Raw genomic sequence first — 21,732 nt, forward strand, 5'->3', positions numbered from 1 at the left:
CTCCTATTAACTCTCAGTTTAAGTTTCAGTTGAATAATCTTCTTCATGTTCCCCTTATCACCAAAAATCTGTTGAGTGTCAGTAAGTTTGCTAAAGACAATTGTGTTTTCTTTGAGTTTCATGTTGATCATTGTTTTGTCAAATCTCAGGAAACCAATGAGGTTCTTCTTCAAGGTATTGTTGGTGTTGATGGGCTTTATTCTTTTCCAAATCTAAAGCTCCAAAATCCCTCAGCATTGGTCTCTTCTTCAGCTGAAATGTCCTCTCAGTCTGCTGTCTCATCTACAACCCCTGCAGTCTTAGATAATATCAATTTAAATAAAAGTTCTGATGTATCTAGCTCTTCCACTATGTGGCATACTAGGCTAGGTCATCCTAATTCTCATGTTCTTAAGCTTGTTCTTACACAATGTAACCTTCTTCCATCAAATACTTATGTTACTGAATTTTGCTCATCTTGTTGTGTTGGAAAGTCTCGTACACTTCCTTCTTTTGCCTCTCAAACTGTATATTCTGCTCCCTTGGATTTAATTTTCACTGATTTGTGGGGACCATCCCATATTACATCTTTTTCTGGTTATATTTACTATGTTGCCTTCATTGATGCGTTCTCTAAATACACCTGGATATGTCCCTTAAAATCAAAAGCTGAAACTCTCTCTGTTTTTCAACAATTTAAGGCTATGGCTGAACTTCAATTCAACACCAAAATTAAAAGTGTTCAATCTGATTAGGGAGGGGAATACAGAGCCTTTACTTCGTTTCTTGCCACAAATGGAATAGAACATAGATTAATTTGTCCCCACACACATCATCAAAATGGTGTGGTTGAAAGGAAACATAGACATATTGTTGAAATTGGCCTCACTCTTCTTCATCATGCCACCTTACCTCTGCAATTTTGGGATTTTTCCTTTACCACTGCAGTTTATCTTATCAATAGATTGCCAGCTGCTGCATTAAATTTTGATGTTCCTTTCACTGTTTTATTCAACAAATCACCTGATTACAAATTCTTAAGAACATTCGGTTGTGCTTGTTTTCCTTTCTTAAGACCATATGCCAGTCATAAACTTTATTTCAGATCCCAGGAGTGTGTTTTTCTGGGATACTCAAACTCTCACAAAGGTTATAAATGTCTCTCTTCTTCAAGCAGAATTTACATCTCAAAAGATGTCATTTTTAATGAACATAGGTTTCCTTACACAGATTTGTTTCAGCCAAGTCCTTCTCAAAATGTCTCTCCATGTCCATACTTCACTCTTAATCCGGATTTGTTTCCTCCTTGCAGTACTTCTCCTGTTTTCTCACAGTCGCTTCCTCTGTCTTCTCAAGTTGGTGATCCAGGTGTATCAACCATTCCCACAGTGTCTTCTTCACATAATGTGTCTCTTTCATCTCATGAGTCTTCCTCACATAATGTATCTCCTCGTACCTCTTCTACTGACACTGAAAGTATTCCTAGAACCATTAACAAACATCTCTGTTCTTGGCTCATAGTGAACCTAAAAATGTTAAGTAAGCTCTTGCTGATCCTAATTGGTTCTCTGCTATGCAACAAGAATACACTGCCTTAATGCACAACCATACTTGGGATTTAGTTTCCCTGCCATCTGATCGAAAAGAAGTTGGCTATAAATGGGTTTTTAGAGTCAAGGAAAATGCTGATGGCTCTATAGATAAGCTTAAAGCTCAGCTGGTTGCAAAAGGTTTTCATCAAGAGCATGGCTTTGATTTTCATGAGACATTTTCTCCTGTTATTAAACCTATCACTATTAGAATTATTATCACTCTTTCTCTCACCTATAACTGGGACTTATTTCAGCTGGATGTAAATAATGCCTTTCTGAATGGCAATTTAGAAGAAACTATTTACATGGTTCAGCCTCCTGGCTTTGAAGCTGAGAATAAGAATCTAGTTTGCAAGCTCAACAAGGCTCTCTATGGCTTGAAACAAGCCCCTCGACAGTGGTTTGACAAATTGAAATTGACTCTCACTCAATTTGGTTTTCAAGCTAGTAAGTGTGATCCATCTCTGTTTTGGTACAAACATCAAACTCATACCATCTTTATTCTGGTTTATGTGGATGACATCATTATCACTGGCAGCTCTTCTTCCCTCATTCACCAAATCACCAATCAACTTGACTCCATATTTTCTTTGAAGCAATTGGGAAGCTTGGATTACTTTCTAGGTATTGAGGTTAAATACTTGCCTGACAAATCTCTGGTTCTGACTCAGAGCAAGTACATTTGGGACCTTCTCTTTAAAACCAATATGGCTGAAGCTCATGCTGCTCCTTCCCCTATGTTCTCTAACTGCAAATTGTCCAAGTCCGGGAATGACTTCTTTCATGATCCCACTCTTTTTAGATCTGTTGTTGGTGCCTTACAGTATGCTACCCTCACAAGACCTGAAATCAGTTTTGTTGTTAACAAAGTTTGTCAATTCATGGCTAATCCTCTTGACTCTCACTGGGTGGCTGTCAAACGAATTCTAAAGTATTTAAAAGGCACACTCACTTATGGTCTTCATATGCAACCTGCTGTCGTAGGCGGTCCCATCTCTCTTATTGCTTTATGTGATGCTGATTGGGCCTCTGATATTGATGACAGGAGGTCCACTTCTGGTTCTGCTATCTTTTTTGGACCTAATTTGATATCTTGGTGGTCCAGGAAACAGCGAGTTATTGCTCGGTCCAGCACAGAAGTTGAATATCGCAGTATACCTCAAGCTGCTGCTGAGTTAACTTGGATTCAAGCTCTTCTGCAGGAACTTAAGGTTCCCTTATCTACACCTACTTTACTCTGTGACAATCAAAGTGCAGTGGCCATTGCCCACAATCTTGTCTTCCACAGCAAAACAAAGCACATGGAGATTGATGTGTTCTTTGTTCGTGACAAAGTTCTATCCAAGAAACTTCTGGTTTATCATATACCAGCTCTAGATCAATGGGCTGATCTTCTTACTAAGCCTCTGTCTGCTGCTCGTTTTGAAGTTCTTAGAGGCAAACTCAATGTGCGAAGTTTTTGTGACAAACCTCCACCTTGAGTTTGAGGGGGGCTGTTAGTGTATATTGAATTACAACAAAAAGGGAATATTTGTTTGTTAGCCTTTATTTACTTTTTGCATTCTGTTATATCTTTAGGATATCTTCAGAATCTTTTAGTGGACATCTGTCCAGCCACATCTCATGCGTTTCTCTCTCTGCTGGTTGTTTAAAACAGCTGTTTTTATATTTTTCTCTCACTGCTGTAATTCAAGTGGGTTCCCTATATATGTTGAACCCGTGTGTTCATTTGTTAGCTGTAATGAAAATGAAGTTTCTCTATTACATTTTTATCTCCCTTGATTTTATCTAACACTAACAGCTAACAGCTATCTAACAGCTAGTCTACATAACAAGCTAACTATCCTACTGAAAGTGACACGTCACTTTCAGTTACAACCGAAACAAAATTCTCCAAACAATTTTGAATATATCTTTAAACTATAAATACAGAACATACCTTGAAATAGAATACAAAGAAAAAGAAACACTCTAATAAATCCATTGGGTAAGCACGATTCATGACATGTCTCTTTTAGGTTCTAGATACATGTTAAGAGAGAGAAACAGATACATAAGATGCTTAAACCACATATTTAAATGACACCACGAAGATATATTTATATAGACTTGATCTATTTAATGCACATCAATAGGAGATATTTTGTTTCTGTTAAATAAGATATTATGTATTTATAAACTATATATAACAATTATTAATTAAGAGTATGTTTAAATAAACTTCTCTAGAAACACTTATCGAAGAGGAAAATAAGAAAAGTTAAAATAAGTTTCTTCAAAAGATAAAATTAGCTTATGCATAAATTAAAAATAAGATTTCAAAGAAATTTATACAAGAGGACTTTTATAAACTAACTTGTGCATAAACTAATTTTATAGCTTATGAAGAAACTTATTTCATTTTCCATTCTTACATTTTTCTCCTAGAAGTTCATTTAGTGAAGCTTACCCAAACTTATCTGAATACATTATGATTCTCTACAATTACGTTCTATATAAACAAGTGTATTCAATCATATTAATATCTGCCATGTCCATCACATATTAAACAGATCAAGGAATAAAGTCAAGAGGGTTACAGCATCCACAGAGGCTTCAGCTGGGCCTTTGAAATAGGTGATAGATCCCTCAATAAGTCTTCTGTAGCCTTGCTCTGGAGCAATTAGATGAGGCTGATAACCATCAGCTTCTGTAACAATTCGTTCGACATTCTTTATGGAAAGATGACGATTAAATGGAAGCTTTTTTAGAGCAGCTGGTAATTGGTGGTCGAAAACACCATATATCCTGTCCCCACCAGGACGTCTAAAATAGCAGTTGGTCACTTAATCAAACATATTAATTCTCCAAAACAATTAAGAAAATAAGGAAAATTAGTTGCATAAAATTATTTCAGGAAAAAAAAATATCATTGTATAAAAAAATGTCTCTAATTGAACTCAATTGTTCTTCATTTTTTTAAACCACTTTGTGCTTCTAAAGTGATTGGCTAGAACTTATGCAGTTCTGTCTCCTTGTCAAAAAAAATAAAAAGTAGAACTTGTGCCTGAAAAGTACTTATGTGGTTTCGTCCCCATTGTCTTGAAACAACAAATAGGCAGCAGCATCCTTTTAATATTTTTTTCATAAATCAATAACAAAACAATGACAAGCATTTTCAGTTTATATATTGTTAAGAAACAAATAAAGTAACCAACCCAAAAGCTCAAGCTAATTCATAGTGCTTTTATGTTTCTAACACACCCCTATCAAGCACGAGCCCTTTCGGGTTGAAGTATGGACAATGCACGGACCTATTTTACCTTGTAAGTAAATTATTATTTAATTAAAAGAATGGATGAAACAAAGAAAGTATTAAACCCAAAAGCTCAAGCTAATTGATAAGGTTTTTATGTCTCTAACACACCCCATCAAGCACGAACCCTTTTGGGTTGAAGTATGGACAATGCACAGACCTATTTTACCGTGTAAATTGCAGTTTAAGTAAAGAATGGATAAGACAAGAATCAAACTCCTTACAGGGTGATTACAGGGATTCGTACATGTCAAAAACCAAATTATGCCAAAAAAGAATGTTAAACATAACTGTAAAATTCTAGTACTACTTTTTTTATTTATGTAACACATTTTTAATATCCTTCAAAGGAAACAATCCTGTTCGATCTAAGAACAACCATAACATGATGGAACTTGTTCTCCCAACTGGTTCCTTTTCCATACATAAGAACAAAATCCGAGACCTTATAAGGAAAATTAAGCATGTACTACTTGAACTAACCACCCATTGGTTAAATAACACTTATTTACTAGTCTTCACCAAATTCCACGCAACAATATTCAAACACCATTGGGAAGAAAATTAAAATTGAACTTATAATTTAGTCTCACAACTCCAATATAAGGAATTAAAGAAACTCTAGGAATTTAGGCTTAGGGCTTAACTCACCTTACAAAACCAGCTTGTGAGGACTGCTTAAATTTTGTAAGTTTTATGTAAGTCATATTTCTAATCGATGTGGGATCTTCAACAAAAAATTATTTAAAATTTAAGAGGATTAATAAGCTTTTCAAAGTGCTACCAAGACAATCACAAAATGCAAAGTTACTTCACAGAAATCCCATCAATAGAAAATTTTATAGAAATACTCTAAACACAAACAAATTCTTTGGCAGGTACCCATTTATAGTAACATTTTTTTAATCACATTTAATGCTAGAATGTCTTACAAAGTTGCTTCATAATTTCAAAACCCTCAATGCACAAATGATAAACAAATGACTGTAGAATACCAACCCCATTTGACATAGAGTAAAAGAAATCCTCAAAAACAAAAGAGAATAGAAGTAAAATATTAAATATAAAATACAACTCATCCAGAACCATATAAAAGTATAATTGTATCAAACTAATAATGCCCTCAAAAACCAAAATATCACAAGACGATTCCTCCTAAAGGGGAGAACTTTCAAACAGAGATAACTACCTTTTAGCTTTTATAGCATGGAATTGTTTTCTTGATAGCTTACTGTTTTTCAGCTAATGGACATTTTAAGAGTTTTCCTTCAAAGATCCCTATTGAGTTCAAATATTCTGATTTTTTACTTCCACCCTTGTTTTTGCTTCATGATATAAGAGAAATATCTTACAACTTGTGTTTTGAACAATATGCTTGCTTTCTGTCAAGAAAATTTTTTTCCTAAAAGGAAGCATTAGTTGAGATTGACAACACATAAATTTAGTAGCACTTATTTCATTACATAATCAGAGAAACCACAATTAGTTGATAATTGATAAATAACTTCCACTTTTCCACTCTCTCAATTTGATGATTCTAAACTTTCTACAAGGATCATTACAAAGTCAAAGATATGATTGTTTGTAGGAGAAACTTAAATGCTGTACTCCAATTAATTTCCAGCAGTTATCAGCCCATGGCACATCATGGTATCAAAAACTTTTGTCCATTCTTCTAATTGCATAACTTGAAAAACTTTATTCAAATGCTCAATTATCTAATAGTTATGGCTTCAAAGTGAATTGCAAGGAAACTAGCTATTAAGAACAATATCCATAGGCATTGCAAAGAGTTTTGGCACAAGGATGAAGAAATATATGCACACGAGGAAAGCAATGTTTCAGCAGAAAGTACGAGTGAAATTTTAGTTAAAAATTGCAATATAAGTATATAAACCGGATCACTCTGAAGCATAAGATTTCCAAGCTAAATATAATGTTATTTTACTCTAAAATAAGGACACAGTCATTAAATAAAAGAGAATCTATATAAAAATAGTCAACTAAATTTGTAAATAAATGCTAAAACTTAATAAGGGTACTTACCCTCCATCCAGGTGTTCTTTAAATACTTTGTCAAATGCCCGACACATCTGTAAAATAGTGTATAATTTGGCCTATATAAAAAGTAACACCATTTAGTATAAGCAAAATCCAAGAAGTTTGAAGCATAAGAAGATTGCTTTCGGCATTGATCAAAGTTCTGACCCCTGAATCCACAGCTATTGGCCTGCCAATTCGGTCCAACTCTGCATTAAGCTCGTCAATGGCTTTATTTATTAAGGCAATAATACTAGGTATCTTCTGCCTAATAACAATCTCCAAATGCTGCAATTATGAATGCCAATAAAGAAAGGTAAGGGATATTACTAACAATCACTTTCAAGAATGAGAAAAGCAACCAACCACATCTTTAAGGAAAATGATGTGAAAAAAATATAATTGAGAATACCTCAGATAGAAGTTTCGCAAGATATTCTGCACCCATTTTATGTGCCAAATGTCCATATTCAGGGCTCGTCTCAAAATATTCACGCTCTTTCTTGCGAGCGACAATCATGTCAACATTTCTATTAATATCAGCTTGTGATCGATTGACAATTCCAACCCAAGGATGCTGCAACCTGTATTGCCTTCCTTCGAGAACCTTTAAGATTAGCATAAATACATAACTTTTCACCAGGTGATACACTCGGTCTCGGTAACAAGGAAATAAATTTGATATAGAACATTAAAACCAAAGATATATAATCATGCAGTTGTTACAGAAATCTACCTCAACGGCATTAGTTCCTTTATCCATAAGATCAAGTTTTGTCAATACCCCAAATGTCCTTTCACCTGACACAAAAATAAAATAACAAAGGCCTTTCTAAATGAATCTTGGTTAAAGGAAAAGAGGAAGAAAGATAATGATCAGAGGAAACAGCGTGACCATTTGAATTCAAATATAAAAGACAGACCTGAAGGATCAACTTCTCTTGCAATTTTTATTGCATCTGAAGTGGCAATATCTTGGTTTGCAGGAGAGATGGCCAAAATAATGCAATTAGGCTGCACAATCATAAAACTCAATTAGATTGCTTATGATAGACAAAGAGAAGTTGAACATTAAGATGCAATACAGAGAATGAATTTGGACAAAGCATATATATTGGTTCAGTATGCTTAATATGACTTACCAAAATTACACAATATTATCATTGCTATTAAAATGCGGGTACTTTCACAGACAAGTACTTGGAAGAGGTGGAGACCATGACTCATTTACATCATGTGTCTTTAAGAAATTAAATGGGTCGGGGAAAAGCAAAGGAACTAGACACTACAATATTAACATTATGTGTCTTTAGGCTGCACTGTGGTTCCTATATATAAGAACAAGGAAGATATTTAAAATTGTGTAACTTACATAGGATGAAACTTATGAGGCACACTGAAATTATGGGAAAAGGTGACTGAGCATAAATAAAGAAAAAGACTAGGATTAGGGAGAATCAATTTGGACTTATGCAAGGAAGTCCTACAATAAAAGGCATTTATATTAATGTTCTATGGGAATTGATGGAAAAGTACATAATTGAGTGTCCTACAATAAAAGGCATTAGTTCTTGTACAATAAAAGGCATTGAAATTGAAAAGACTTACACGTGGTTTTTATTGACTTAGAAAATACATGATTGATTGTGTAACACCCCTCTTGAGGTCTCAGCACTTCTACTCCATGGTACTTCACATGACAACACTTCACTCAACTCCTCATTGATTAGAACCCTTTACTAGTCAAAATCCTCATTGGTCAGAACTCTTAACCAATCAAAATCCTTCATGGGTAACCTTTTATGAGATGCTCGTCCATCTTTAGGATCAACGACTGACCCCATAAACCAATACAAGACTTTTAAGCATGTTTTGTCCTTACTCACACTTTCTGAGAAAACTTCTAAGTCACCCATCCCTAAATTGGTTCAAATCAAACGTGCTTAACTGTAAAGTTCTTAAGTGATGAGCTACCAAAAAGTAGATGAATCTTGCTAGTATAAGTAGTACAAATTAATTCCTATAAGTCATTCTCAATCATACAATCTCACTCGTGTATAATTTTTGGATCCTTCTCATTCTAGTGTAGGCTGTTACCGAGTGCCAAAAGAAATGTTTTGGAAGGCTTTGGAAAAGAAAGGTGTTCACATAACTTATACTAAGGTTATGCAAGACATGTTTGATGAGATAACTAATAATGTGAAAACTCATGGAGGTGAGCGAGACCAAAGACTTTCTTACAATGATATGTTTACATTAGGGTTCAGTCTTAAGCTATGAAGCACAAAAACCTTTGTAGAACATCATGCCAACATGGTTGACATTTCAAACACACATGTTTGAAACATTTCAGGCAAGATACTTATCAAACATGCCTTGGATATGCATCTTACACCTCTCGACCATGATATCACAATTAAAAATTATTGCTTTTGGCTCAAACACCACTTTGAACGACTTGGACACATCTTTGTTGCCACGACTTGGATACCTATCTGACACAACTTAGACACAAGCTAAAAAAATGGGTTGATACCTGCTCATGGCTAAACACTTATTTGAACGCTTATTATAAAAAACATTTAATAAGTTAAATTATTTTATAAATATTGCAAGGCTCAACATTTTTTTTGCAAGACTCATTTTAATATGATTCATCTTCTAATCTTGGATTTTTTTTATTAAGATTGCATTGTGAAACGATCCATCTTAGTATTTTATCTATCAAGGTCATTATCATATGAAAATTGTAAAGCTTAACAACTTTGCTTCTACAAGATGAATATATATAAATCTTAATTCTCAACTTTAGAGTTTTGTCATGTTGACTATGTGTGTGTGTCTCTACACACACACATGTAGTGTCCTGGTGTCCTATATTTTTGACATATTCCATATCCCAATGTCTGTATCCATGTCGTGTTCGGTGTTTGTGTTCGAGCCGAATTACGTGCTTCATAGATCTAAAGTCTTTACTTGTTCAATTTTTCCATGGGTGTGTTAACTATGAACATACAAAAGATGATCTCTAAAAGTATACCTATTGTGGATGACACAATTTTGATGGATGAATCAAGGAAAAAGGTTAACTCCAAACTTGAGCTTTAATGACAAACATTGGAATCAAAGGGTTTTTGCTTGAGTAAGAATTAGACAAAGTATATGATTTGCAATTTTAGCAAGAAAAAAGGAAAAATGATTTAGAGGTAAAAATTCGATAGGTCATACCACAAGTTTCTAAGTTTAAGTATTTGGGATCAATATTACAAAATGATGGGAAAATTAATGAAGATGTCACATAAATGATACAAGTTGGGTGGTTAAAATGGATAAAGACATTATGAGTTATTTATGAGAACAAAATAACTTTGGGAAGCTTTATTGTAATATTATATGACTAACTATACTCTATTCAAAGAGACAACAAGAAAAAATGGGAGTAGCAATAAGGAGAAAGTGAATATGGATGTGTGACCTAACAAGAAAAGACAAGATACAAAATAATGATTGTATACAAGGAGATATTGGTGTGACACCAATCAAGGAAAAGATGAAAATAAATTGATTAAGGTGGTTTGGAAGAGAGTATTAGAAAGAAACTCAGAGAATAATATTCTTAAGAAATTGCATTTTAAATGAACTCAATAGCATCTTGTGATCCATGTAGCGACCTCACTTGATGATGAGACAAGGTTATTGTTGTTATTATTGTTGTCATCACATTATTATTATTAAAACATTGTGATCGTAAACAAAGAGTACATGTAAAATAAATACAATTTCCAACAACTCAGGAAATGAGCAATCTTTTAATATTTCAACTACATCATCCAATTCCTTCAAATACAAGTCTCCATACAGTTTTCAAATTCTAGTCACACGTTTTGACCATTATTTTCAAATACCAGCATTCATATGAAAGCTTCTTGATGATGCTAAAAGCATGTTAATAATGAATTTATGGTTGCATATAATTATTATGAGTGAAGTGAAGTGAATGTTGATGGTCACTTTGAAAGAGATGATTGAAATAAAATGTTTATTCTGTCTCTAGTTGGAACCACTAATATAAGTTTTATCTATGATTTCTAGCGTAAAAGTCTAACAGTTGGTTACGAGAACATGGTACGTTCCTTTGAGGGGAGTTTATAGCATACAGACTTAATTTCCCTCCTGTTACCCTGATTTAATGAAAGTCATATAGCATGCTTGTTTAGTCGTTAAATATAATTTTCAATCATATCATATTATTCTTCTTATATTAAAAGTACAATTACCTTCTCAACATAAGAACGGACCATGCTCTCAATATCTTGAACAATGGTTTCTGATTGTCCCTCTGTGAATGAAGCACAAATTCTGTTATTCTTTAAACAGTTAGACGAGTCCTCTCAAAATTGGATCCAACTTGTTTAAAAATTCTAGGATGCGTGAATCTTTACCTACAGCAACTTTAGTCAACCCAGGAAGGTCAATGAGGGTTAAGTTCACAACTGCAGACAAAGCAACGCAAAATCATTATATGCAACTAAAATCAAAGTGTTCCATATAAGTGAAGGATAATTTGTGAGTTTCATATTCTCAATTAGGAGTGTGTGTATTAGAAACATTTTGTTTTGCACTCAAAAGAAATAGTTCAAGGTTTTCAATAAGCTGCAAGAATAACCTAGTATGAAAATACAACAACCACACCTTTTCTCACTGCATTGGATTAGCTGCATTAATCAACAAATGTCATTGGCTTCTACCAAAATCAAAATTTTAAGTATGTTCACCAAGATGTTTCCTTAGTGTTTCTCCAAATGTTCTCATGAGTCCTCCTCTACCCATTTTTATCATACTATCTTCCATGTGATCATCTACTTTTCAAGACTCAAGTTATTGCCTTGTCGATCTTCTTCTCACATGATCAAACCACTGTTGCTCACAAATATATTCATTTCTATATGATTAGGAAATTAGCCTAAACTTAAATTATGTTTCATAGGACAAATTGACAAGAAATAAATCCAGCACATTGGTTCACAGGGAGAGAAAGCATCATAATAAGACCTTCGGTATATATAGAAGAGAATAATAGTTCAACTATACAAAATTTAGCCTTACTTTAAACTCATGTTGCCATTAATTACCACAATAAAATGTTCAATAAGAAAGGGGGAAATGGTAAAGGGAAGACACAGGAAGTTACAAAGTTTTAAAAGAAGTTAATTTTCTTGTAATTGTTGGGGATTGCAAACGTACTCACACGCACAATTACAATAGAGAAAGTAAATTGACAAGACTCGAAGATTTACGTGTTTCAGTCAGAATAACCTACGTCCACGGCCTCACTAGATGGTATTTTTGTATTTCTTAATTAGGTTTATAATTACATGAATATTTATAAAAAAGGAAAAAAAGCAAATGGATCAAGCCCAATAAACCCTTCAGACTCCACATACTCAACAATCTCCCACTTGGAGGCTAATCACATCAATTGCACTCCAAAGTAAATTTAGTAAACCTCAAAACTGTAACACCTCCAAACTAGTGCGACGCCTTCTCAACAATTAACCATGAAGGCCAATTGAAGCTATGCAAAATTTTAACTTCTCAGTAGTAACCACCTTAGTCAACATGTCTATAGGATTCTCTGACCCAGGAATCTTATTCAAGAACAAAGTATTATCACTGATTACTCCTCGAATGAAATGATATATCAACTGGATGTGTTTTTTCTTCGCATGAAACACAAGATTCTTTGCAAGATGAATGACACTCTAATTATCACTAAAAAGAGCACTATCACACTACTTCTTGCCCAACTCTTCAAGAAAATTCTTCAACCAAATCATTTCCTTATCGGCTTCTGAAATAGCCATGTACTCTACTTCTATGGTTGAAAGTGCAACGCTTTTCTAAAGTCGAGACATCCAATTAACTGTTGTGCCACCTACTGTGAAAACAAATCCTATAGTACTCTTCCTTGTGACTGAACAACCTCCCAAATTTGCATCAGAATATTCTTCCAGAACAATATCATTCTTACTAAAACATAATGCAATCTTAGAAGTACCTTTCAAGTAGCGTAGCAAACACTTGACAGCTTCCCAATGCTTCCTTCTTGGATTAGACATGAATCTGCTAACAACTCTCACTACATGAGCAATGTCTAGCCTAGTGCATACCATTGCATACATTAAGCTACCAACTGCAGATGCATAAGGAACCTTAGCCATTACTGCCTTGTCTTCATCCGTCTAAGGTTAATGCTCCTTTGTGAGATTGAAGTAAACCCCAAAGGTGTACTTACGATCTTGTTATCCTGCATGCTGAATTTCTCTAACAATTTCCTAATATACTTCTCTTGAGATAATATTAAGGAACCTTTATATCTGTTCCTACTAATATTCATGTCCAAAATCTGTTTTGTAGCACCCAAATCCTTCATTTCAAACTCTTCAGACAATTATGCCCTCAATCTATTGATTTCATCAATATTAGATCATGCAACTAACATGACATCAACATATAATAGTAATATGATATAGGATGGACCAAAATTTTTCAAATAACAACACTGATCCATGGAACACTTCTTGTACCCTTTCCTACTCATAAAACTGTCAAACTTCAGGTACCACTGGCTTGGTGCTTGCTTTAGCCCATTCAAACTCTTGGTCAACTTACAGACCAAGTTCTCCTTTCCTACTATTTGAAAACCCTCTAGTTGCACCATGCAGATGTTCTCATCAAGGTCACCATGTAAGAATGTTGTCTTAACATCTAATTGCTCTAGATGTAAATTCTCTGCAGACACAATGCTTAGCACAAGTCTAATGGTAGTGATTTTAACTACAGGAGAGAAAATCTCATTATAGTCAATACCTCTTTTCTGCTAAAAGTCTTTTACCACTAACCTTGCCTTGTATCTCTTGTTGCCATCATGCTCTTCCTTGACCCTGAACACCCACTTGTTCTGCAATGCCCTCTTTCCTACTAGTAGGCCAGTCAAACACCAAGTTTTATTCTTCTCAAGTGAGTTCATCTCCTACAAGGCTAATTCCCACTGGGCTACATCATCCATCTGCAATGCCTCATAATAACAGAGATTCTCCATTGTCAATCAACAAGTAATTTGCTGAAGAAAAGAATCTATGAGGAGGCCTAATAACTCTGCTAGATCCCCTCACTTTAATTACTGCAGTGACTGGAGTGGTCTCCTCAACTATCCTGTTTGCTAAGCTCTCACATTTTCCTACAATGTCATTTAACGCTGTCTCTTGCTTTTCTATTGGTTTCTTTTCAGTTTCAGCATTTGTCTCAAGTGTGTCCTTGTACATAGAGCTGTCAAAATGGGCTCAGCCCGGTGAGCCAACCCTGCCCACCACGGGTTTGAGCCGAGTTGGGCTAAAAAAAATTTAAAAATTTCAGTGTGGGCCAATTTTAAACCCGGCTCACTAACAACCCGGCTCACTTGGGTTAAACCCGTGGTGAGCTGGGCTGACCCACCAACCCATAAAAAAAAAAACTTATGCTATTCGGCCACCATCTAAGCATTCTACTGGACAAGATTGGTGGATTTTTATTGCATTTATTTTTTAAAATATTTTATGCCCAATTCAATTATTATTTTGATTAACTTTTTAGGCCTTGGAGTTGTCTGGAACACTGCAAAGGTAGAAGCGGGGTCAATTGTTGCTGTTTTTGGCCTTGGAACTGTTGGGCTGGCTGTGAGTTACATAATTTACATTTTTTCAAATTAGGTGAGCCAACCCGTTTAGCCCACCAACCCGTGGTGGGCCGGGCTGGGCTCAACTTTTTTCAGCTCACCAATAAATGAGCCGGGTTGGGTTGGCCCACCAAAGGCTCAACCCGTGTTGGGCCTTTGGTGGGCCGGGCCGAATTACCTGTTTTGACAGCTCTACTTGTACATTTCATTTTCATTGAAAGTAACATCTATGCTTCTAATGATCTTTCTGTTTTGATCATTCCAGAAGCGATATCCCATATCATTTGCTTCATAGCCAATAAAAATGCACTTTCTTGCTTTTGGATCAAGCTTGTCTCTGTCAACATCTCTAACACGAACATAAAAAACACAACCAAATACTTCCAAATAAAAAAGACTTACATCCTTGCTTTACCATTTCTCCTCAAGAATCTTGAACACTATGGGAATTGAGGGTCTTCGATTATATTCACCACCATTATCAAACTTTAAACATTTAACTTTTAATCTTGTCTCATTCTCAACAGCAACTTTCCACTTCTTAAAGGTATTAAATATTTTTTATTTTGCTTCAAAAAATAAACTCATACCTTTCTGGTGAAATCATCAATGAAAGTGACATAATATCGTGATCATCCCAATGATGAAACTGATGTTGGTCCATACACATCTGTATGAACAACATCCAACTTCTCAATCTTGGGCATCCTCCCTGACATGGCAAAAGTAACTCTCTTCTACTTTCCAAACACACAAGGTTCACAGAAACCAACTTCTACCTCTTTCAGTTCTAGAATCTTCCCCTTTGAGATTAGTATCTTCATACCCTTCTCACTCATATGACCAAGTCTTTGGTGTCACAGAGTCGAAGAGTGACCAACATCATCACTGACTGAATTTACTTCCTTTGCAGGTAGTTCTACCATGTAAAGGGTTCCTTTCTTCCCGTCGCGAGCAACAACTAGATTACCCTTCACCACCTTCCACTGACCATCCCCGAATGTAACTCAATATCCTTGAACATCCAGCATACCCACAAAGATTAACATTCTCTTGAGTCCTGAAATATATTTGACGTCCTTCAGTGTCCATACTGTACCCATAGAAGTTCTGAGATTTATATCACCCATGCCTGCAATGTTTAAAGCTTCATCATCTGCAAGATGAATTTTTCCAAAATTCTCAATTATGAAATTTTTCATTAAGTCCTTGTAAGGAGAAGCATGGAAAGATGCACCAGAATCCATGATCTAGGATTCAAATGTACTCTCAATGCAACATATCAACACATCATCAATGTCTTCTTGTGTTGCATTCACTGTGTTGTCATGCCTCTTTTCTTTAGGGGTAAAAAAGCAGTACACTAGTTTCTGAAGTGGCCATTCTACTGACAATTCCAACCGATAATATCCTTGCAAAGTTTGGACTATCCTTACTTCTTGGACTTTGATCTATCACGCCTAAAACTTTGCCCCCTTTCAGGCCTTTTGCCTCTACCTTCTGTGCTCAATAAGGAACCTGCTGATTCTCCGAAGTTTCTCCTATGAACAACCTCACCGAGAATTAAATCCTTAATTCCTTCGAAGGTCAATTTCGTAGTCCCAAATGCACTGGCATATGTTGTGACAGTTCCTGACCAACTATCAGGCAACGAGGATAGCAACAATAGGGCTTGTACTTCATCATCAAATTTAATATCCACTGATATTAATCTTGACAGTAAGGAATTAAATTCGTTCACATGATCTGTAACACTAGCACCTTCTTGCATCTTCGTATTAACAAGTTGACGAATCAGAAATACCTTGTTTGATGTTGATAGCTTCTCATACATATTTGATAACGCTTTTATCAACCATATGTCGTCTTCTCATTGACAATTTTGTAGGCGACATTCTTTGCCAACGTCAATCTAACGACGCCTAGAGCTTGCCGATCTAGCAACTCTCAATCTGCTTGAGACATCGTTTCTGATTTATTCTCGGGCAGAGGCTGGTACAGCTTCTTCGGGGATACAAATAATCTTCAATCTGCATCTTCCAAAATCCAAAATCGCTCCCATCGAACTTGTGAATCTTCACTTTCCCGTCTTCTGCCATTACTCCCACTCGCATGAAACCCTAGGCTCTTGATACCAGTTGTTGGGGATCGCAAACGTACTCACACACACAATTACAAGAGAGAAAGTAAATTGACAAGACACAAAGATTTACGTGATTCGGTCAAAATAACCTACATCCACGGCCTCACTAGATGGTATTTTTGTATTTCTTAATTAGGTTTATAATTACATGAGTATTTATAAAAAAAGAAAGAAAGAAAATGGGCCAAGTCCAATAAACCCTTCAGACTCCACATACTCAACAGTAATGTTGTCAAGGGGTAATGAAAATAAATACCATGTGGAGAATATATGCTCAATTGAATTGGAATGTTTGAAATTGCCTTTGTCTTCCCGGTTATACGATCTGTCTCATCTGAAATTTCCTGTCTCACAGCAGCTGCATGGGACAAAACAGGAAATGAGAGCTCAATTTCTTCAGGTATAAGCTTTCCTGTTATTGTCATCCATAATTCCAATAGATAAATGATGAAACAAAGGTGACACATCTTTACTTTATTATGTTCAAGATTTAATCCTTTGCCTTTCATGGAAAACAGGCATTCATTCAGAAATTAAAGGAATCTAAACTATAGGATTTAAGTCTCCCAAATCCCTCCAACTAGTATATTTTCTCACTTGCATAAAATTTATGTTAATTGACAAAAATAACTATTATAAGACATTTAACTCTATTGTTATTTTAATTTAATAATAGTTATTTTGAAAAAATCTATTTCAAAATCAAATTATAGGTAAATCAGATGAACTTCTGTATCATAGCAACAAATTCTGTAGGTCATGGTTAATTCTATCACCCTCTATGGGAATGGCTGTGGTCTATCAAGCTCAATTAAGTATAAATCTTCGGTTCATGATCCCATTTATCCAACTAATTTGAGATTGAATAGTTAACATTAAGTGGCATGACCTGATATCAGCTCATCATTAATTACTGCAATTCTTACTGAATTAGAATGAAAATGTTCTTAGTTAGGCAAATCATTTACCAAAGTCACTGAATCTCTTTCTTGGTGCATGAAGAAACTCGGCATATTCCTGCTGCCCATCATCTGTCTTGTGAAGTTGCAGCACTAGAGGCCTCCGTGTGACAATACCTAAAAATGAAAAAATAATGACAAAAAGACATTAAAATGAATAAAATAACCATTCTTCACTGTCATCAATGGAATAATAATCAACTTTTTATTCAAATAAAAGCAAAAGGGTCATGTCTATTTACTAGCCATTTACAATATAAAAAAAAATAATCTTCTTCACAGCTTACAAGACAAGGCAAGAAAAACTAAATAAAGCACTATTTCTTAAGTTTTGCCACTTTCCTGATTCAATAAACAATAACTACTTAGGGTCAGTTTGAGCTTTTTACAGGAAAAAAAATATTTTTAAATTAAAAACACGATTAAAAAAGTAGAAAAGATATTGTATTAAAAAAATCTAAAAGTTCAAAAGAAATTGTTAAGTGTTTTTTTTGTAAAAATAACTAAATTATTTGCTATAAAAAAAAAGTACTGAAAAATATTGTCACACTTGACATAAACTTTACACTAATAGGGAACCCCGTAACTACCACTACCACATGCCAGCAGGGAAGCAACACACAAGCACATTGTTTTAGATGTGGCTAAATAAGAAATATACTAACACCGTAATACTGATACACACTTTTGAGTGAAATTAAAGTGGTACTTATTAAAATATAATGAGACCCAAATTATCCAGCAAAATCTAATTGAATTTCACAGGATAACAAGCACTATATTAAAAATAGCATTTTAGAGAGTATGTCATTGCATTTCTCAAAGAAAGGAATGCTTTAGTCCTTTTAACTTTTATTTTAATTTTGGCTTAGTTGTCTAACTCTGTTTTGAATAATAGTAATGTTATACCCTATAAATCATCGTAAAAATCCTTCAACTACTTTATAAATAAAGAGGTAACTCATTTAGGGTCTGTTTGATAGACCGAAAATAGAAAGGAGGAAGTAAAACTGGAGGGAGATAAAAAATTCATCGAACACTGAAATTTGAGATTTAGGTACACTTATTGAATATAAAATTACGACAGAAGTTGTCCCAGATTTTAAACAACTCCTACGGAGAATAACTTTGTCCGAAGAACTTCTAAATGCACTTCTCTGCCCACTCCTTTCTTGCAGGGCATTTTTTATACGAATTTTATACAATAATTGCTCATATCAGTAAAACTTAATAACTGCCTAGCATCAGACCTGACATAAAATAACTGCTCCTAAAATACATAACTAAACATGATAAACAATGGGTGTCACAAAAAAAACATGATAAACGATACAAATTTAATAATATGTCATTGCTATTAATTTTTTACTACTATAATTGTCATAATTGCTCCTAGTTTCTGACTATATCATAATTGCCCCTAATCCCCTAAGAAATGGATCAATTTTCAAAACTGAATGTATCAATTTTTTTAGGTCAAATAAAAATGACATTTATTTTCCATTTTAACGTTTAGTAGTGGCTTAAAACATCCAAAAACATATATATCGACTTTCATAAAACTACGATCAACTTTCACGTGTGACAAATGATTGTTTGTTAAAAATAAATTAAAAAATAAGTTTATATTATCTTTTTTATTTTTTTCTTTCTTATTTTTCTCAAATCAAACACTGTTTTGATTCCATGTATGTATTTCATTGAAGTTTATTTTCGTCCACCATAATTTTCCGCTATTTTTTCCATTTTACCAACCATAACGCTAATGTATTAGAAAAGTAAAATGCATTCATTGCGTTCCATACAAAGAAAATAGGATGATTAGTAAGAGCATGTTGTAGTAGAATTTAGAATCACTCCTAGAACAATTCTAAATCATCTTCCAATACCTGATACTAATAATTTTACTTGCTTTGTATGTAAGGTAACTAAAAAAAAAAAAAAAAAAAAAAAAAAAAACCTAACACATTACACGCTATAAATTTGTACGAGTTTTACTCTGTAGTTTTGAATATGCAAAGCACTACTGTAACTAAGTGAAGATTACCAGATCCACGTGGCAGAAAATCCCTTCCCACGACACTTTCTAGCACTGACGATTTCCCTGAACTCTGTTTCGTTTCCCACAAACACAATCACAAAACTCAAAACACAAAACAGAGAATAGAAAGAAAATCAGAATCACAACGAAAGAGAAGCCGGAACGTAAAAGCACGCACGCATGCACGCACGCACCTGTCCTCCGACGACCGCGACGGTGGGAAGCGCCTCCCACAGGGACATTCCCTCGCCGCCGTGGTCGCCCAACACGGTGCACGCGCGTTGGATCTTGTTAATGAGACCGATCAAGCTCGTCATGGTCGCCATTTTCGAACGAGAAACCGATCCGAAGAAAACTAAACGGTTATGTGTTGGGAAATGCAATCGTCACTTTCTCACTTTTCTTTGCATGGGAATGCAGCAACACAGGAGAATATAACCGAATGCGTTCAGTTTGATTTGTTACTTTGGTTTACATCTGCATTCAATCTCTCAGGTCATATACACGTGTTTATTTAACGTTTAAATTTAGATTAATTAATTTAAGCATATATTTTATTATATAGTTAATAATTTAAAGTTAATTTTACAGTAAAAACTCTTTAAATTAATAATGTCAGGACCGGAAAAATTTATTAATTTAGAAAATTATTAATTTATCGATAAATTAATAATTATTAATTTAAAGAGTTTTTAAGTAATTATACTGTACATATCAAATAAAAAGGCAAATTAGTCTATGTCTCTTAGAATTATGTTGCAGCGAACCTTGGCACTCAACGTAAATTAGTAACTTTTGAAGTACATATGCATTGAAAATCAATACGTAATGACTTTTGAAGTACATATGCATTGGAAATCAATAATGACTTTTGAAGTACAGTAAATGTAAACAAGAGGAACAAATATGTTCAATGTATTCTTAAGCAAGTTTGGCATATTGAATCATATTTCAATAGAGTGTAATATTTTTTTTTTCAGTTTCTATGAATTATTAATTTATGATTTTCTTGGAACCGAAAATTATAAAGGGATCTCCCGAAAAATTATTATTTTATTATTTTATCGAGTTTTTCAATTTTTTACATTGACTCAAGTCAGGACCGGACAAATTTATTATTTTAGAGAGTTTATTAATTTACCGAATATTAATTTAAAAAGTTTCTACTGTATTCAATTTTAAATAAAGCAAAATACTTAGAAAATATTAAAGGATAGCATCACATATAATTATTCCATCTTCAAGATTAGACTTGCTCCTTCAACTTGTTCTCTTTCATAAAAATAAAATAGAAAATGTAAAAAAAAAAATACCAAAAAACCAACTGCTTATAAAACATTACATACAAAACAATTGGCTTAATTGCAGTTTTGATCCCTCAAGTATTACAATTGTACAATTTTGATCCCTAAAATTTTAATTGGGTAATTTTAGTCCCTAAGGGATTGAAGTTGTGCAATTTTAGTCCTTCAATTTTTAATTGAACAATTTTAGTCCCTCAAATATCATAATTGTGCGATTTTAATCTCTCCTATTAAAAATTTAATAATTTTAAAATTTTAATATATATATATAAAATTTTAAAATTATACAATTATTTGTTTATTTAAGTTAACGCATATTATAATTTTTGTTAATGTAGCAAATAATATATATTTATTATTACTAAATAAATAAAATTTATATATTATTAATATTTTAATATTGCTAATAAATTAATATCAATAATATTTTTAGTATATTTATAGAGATAAACTAATAATTTGATAAATATAACTAATATACTTTTACAAAAATATAAATATATTAGATAACATATGTATATTTCTAATTAATATACTTATATTTTTGTAAAATTATAGTAATATATAATAAGTTATATTTATCAAATTATTAGTTTATCTATAAATATGTTAATAATATTATTGATATTAATTTATTAGTAATATTATAAAAATAATAATATATA

General features: G+C 33.7%; 1 protein-coding gene across 2 annotated transcripts in view; it reads right to left on the reverse strand.

Annotated features, from left to right (window-relative positions):
• Nucleotides 1-20,250, reverse strand: part of LOC109790190 (phragmoplastin DRP1C) — a 47,004-nt gene extending 26,754 nt beyond the window's left edge. The window contains exons 1-12 of one of the 2 annotated variants that reach the window (XR_014430827.1): nucleotides 19,958-20,250; nucleotides 19,770-19,833; nucleotides 17,732-17,839; nucleotides 17,020-17,121; nucleotides 11,349-11,399; nucleotides 11,184-11,245; nucleotides 7,830-7,920; nucleotides 7,643-7,707; nucleotides 7,319-7,513; nucleotides 7,075-7,194; nucleotides 6,913-6,983; nucleotides 4,151-4,376 (exon numbers count right to left, since the gene is read on the reverse strand). Coding sequence is in view for 1 of the 2 variants with exons in the window: in XM_083067213.1 (XP_082923339.1) it covers nucleotides 4,151-4,376; nucleotides 6,913-6,983; nucleotides 7,075-7,194; nucleotides 7,319-7,513; nucleotides 7,643-7,707; nucleotides 7,830-7,920; nucleotides 11,184-11,245; nucleotides 11,349-11,399; nucleotides 17,020-17,121; nucleotides 17,732-17,839; nucleotides 19,770-19,833; nucleotides 19,958-20,089 (1,287 nt within the window). In the remaining variant the exon portion in view is untranslated. The remainder of the gene's footprint in view (nucleotides 1-4,150; nucleotides 4,377-6,912; nucleotides 6,984-7,074; nucleotides 7,195-7,318; nucleotides 7,514-7,642; nucleotides 7,708-7,829; nucleotides 7,921-11,183; nucleotides 11,246-11,348; nucleotides 11,400-17,019; nucleotides 17,122-17,731; nucleotides 17,840-19,769; nucleotides 19,834-19,957) is intronic. The other variant, XM_083067213.1, reaches the window with a different exon arrangement.
• Nucleotides 20,251-21,732: the final 1,482 nt, after the last annotated feature.

This window comes from Cajanus cajan, chromosome 11, assembly GCF_000230855.2.
Source record: "Cajanus cajan strain Asha chromosome 11, NIPB_CcT2T_4, whole genome shotgun sequence".
Classification (NCBI taxonomy): Eukaryota; Viridiplantae; Streptophyta; class Magnoliopsida; order Fabales; family Fabaceae; genus Cajanus; species Cajanus cajan.